The 1,910-nt window shown below is 46.0% G+C and overlaps 1 protein-coding gene across 1 annotated transcript in view; it reads left to right on the forward strand.

Moving 5' to 3' along the window:
• The window catches only part of FGA (fibrinogen alpha chain), a 10,282-nt gene extending 9,836 nt beyond the window's left edge, over positions 1-446 (forward strand). Inside the window, exon 7 of the mRNA XM_006170598.3 lies at positions 1-446. This exon is cut by the window's left edge and continues 12 nt beyond it. Within this exon, the coding sequence (XP_006170660.1) occupies positions 1-249 (249 nt within the window). The 3' untranslated portion in view covers positions 250-446.
• Positions 447-1,910: the final 1,464 nt, after the last annotated feature.

Below are 1,910 nucleotides of genomic sequence, written 5' to 3' on the forward strand. Positions count from 1 at the left end.
TTCAGCACCTTTGACAGGGACGCAGACCAGTGGGAGGAGAACTGCGCCGAGGTCTACGGGGGAGGCTGGTGGTACAACAACTGCCAAGCTGCCAATCTCAACGGCATCTACTACCCCGGGGGCTCCTACGACCCCAGGAACAACAGTCCCTACGAGATCGAGAACGGAGTGGTCTGGGCCCCCTTCCGAGGAGCAGATTACTCCCTCAAAGTTGTTCGCATGAAAATTAGGCCTTTGGTGAGCAGATAGGCTGTGGGAGCTGGAGTGGGAGGGTGTGTTCCCTTTGTTTAACCAAGTGGGAGGAAAATAAAGGCGTCAAGATTCCTGACGACCTACTGAACAACCCCCAGGTGCTGTTTTTATATTCTTTGTACTGTAGCTAAATGTAGCTGAGACATGTTAGTGCTTCGAAAAATAAAGATGAATCAGTTTTTTATCCTTGATTAGCTCTGTGGCTTCTCAAATTTTAATAAGGTTATACCAAGGGATGCCAAGAAGGAGCCAGGTGGAAGCTCCTCTCTGCGGCCTTGAAGGACACTGGTCTGAAACTTCTTTTCCTGGGACCAGCAGGTGGTGTAATGGCTATGTCGCTGGACTCCCATGTAGTTGACCGTAGTTCGCGTCCCCAACCCAGTGGCTTAAACTCATGCCCGGCGTGTGTGCGTGTGTGCCCAAGATCCCGAGAGGAGAATGGAGGAGAAGGGATGGCGTCTTGACCATCCCCTCTGGGAGGTGATTTCTTGCTTTCTGTCTCTATTTCTCTCTGTCTCTCTGGCGAGCACACGTGACCTATAGCTGGAAGAAAGAAAGAAAGAAAGAAAGAAAGAAAGAAAGAAAGAAAGGAAGGAAGGAAGGAAGGAAGGAAGGAAGGAAGGAAGGAAGGAAGGAAAGAAAGAAACCTCTTTTCTCAGCCTCACCCTCCAAGTCACTGGGCCATTGCCAAGTAAACAAGTCACCTCATTCACTTGATTTGGACCATTTAAAACCAATATCTTAAGTTAAAATGGTCTGAATTGAACAATGGCTGACTTCCATCATTTACAATGTATTGTCCAAAGTGTGTTCATCTCTTCTGTTAGCAAGCAAAACCAGGGAGGCAAAAGAAACATTCTTTCCTAAGGGAAATGGAGAGTCAGAAAGCACACTTAGTTTTCTCCTGGGGTCTGACCAATGAATGTCTTTCAAAAATTCATGGGATAATACATTTAAAATCTTCGCAATATCTACAGGTATTCCCAACACTAATTTACACATTGACAAACAATCCCCCCGAGCGCTGGTTTGACTTCTTTTTTTTTTTCTACCGGTCATAAATTATATCTTGTGATACATCAGTTATTATTAAAAGCTAGTCATTAGGAGCCGGTTGGTTAAGGCTGGATCCCACATGGCTGGCTGACTGCGATTCGAGCGTTGGACTTGGTGACTTGAAAAACACACTGTGCGCATGTGCGTGCATGCCCAAAATCCCAAGAGGAGAAAGGAGGAGAAGGGATCCTGGTATGGCCATCCTCCTGGGAGTGCTTTCTGACTTTCTCCTCCTTCTCTTTCCAGTGAGCACGCACGCTCTACAGCAGAATTTCTAAAAAAGAAAAGAAAAGTGAGCCATTCGTTTGAAATCATCTCACTAAAGATGATCTATACCTTATTTATAAAGTCAACTTCTTTACATCAGTCAATATTTTATTTGGTCCAAGCGGCATCTTCGATCTTGGTGGCCTCCTCAATTTTTGTTGGAACTACTTGGCCTGGGGTTGGCAGGTGGCATGGTGGTTAAGGGTGCTGGACTCCCATATGGTCGACCGTGGTTTGAATCCTGGACCTGGTAGCTTGCTTTCTCACTTTCTCTCTCTCTCTTTCTCTCTTTGACTCTCACTCTTGCTCTGCCCCACTCTGGTCACATTAAAATA

The sequence above is a fragment of the Tupaia chinensis genome, unplaced genomic scaffold (genome assembly GCF_000334495.1).
Source record: "Tupaia chinensis unplaced genomic scaffold, TupChi_1.0 Scaffold148680_1, whole genome shotgun sequence".
NCBI lineage: Eukaryota > Metazoa > Chordata > Mammalia > Scandentia > Tupaiidae > Tupaia > Tupaia belangeri.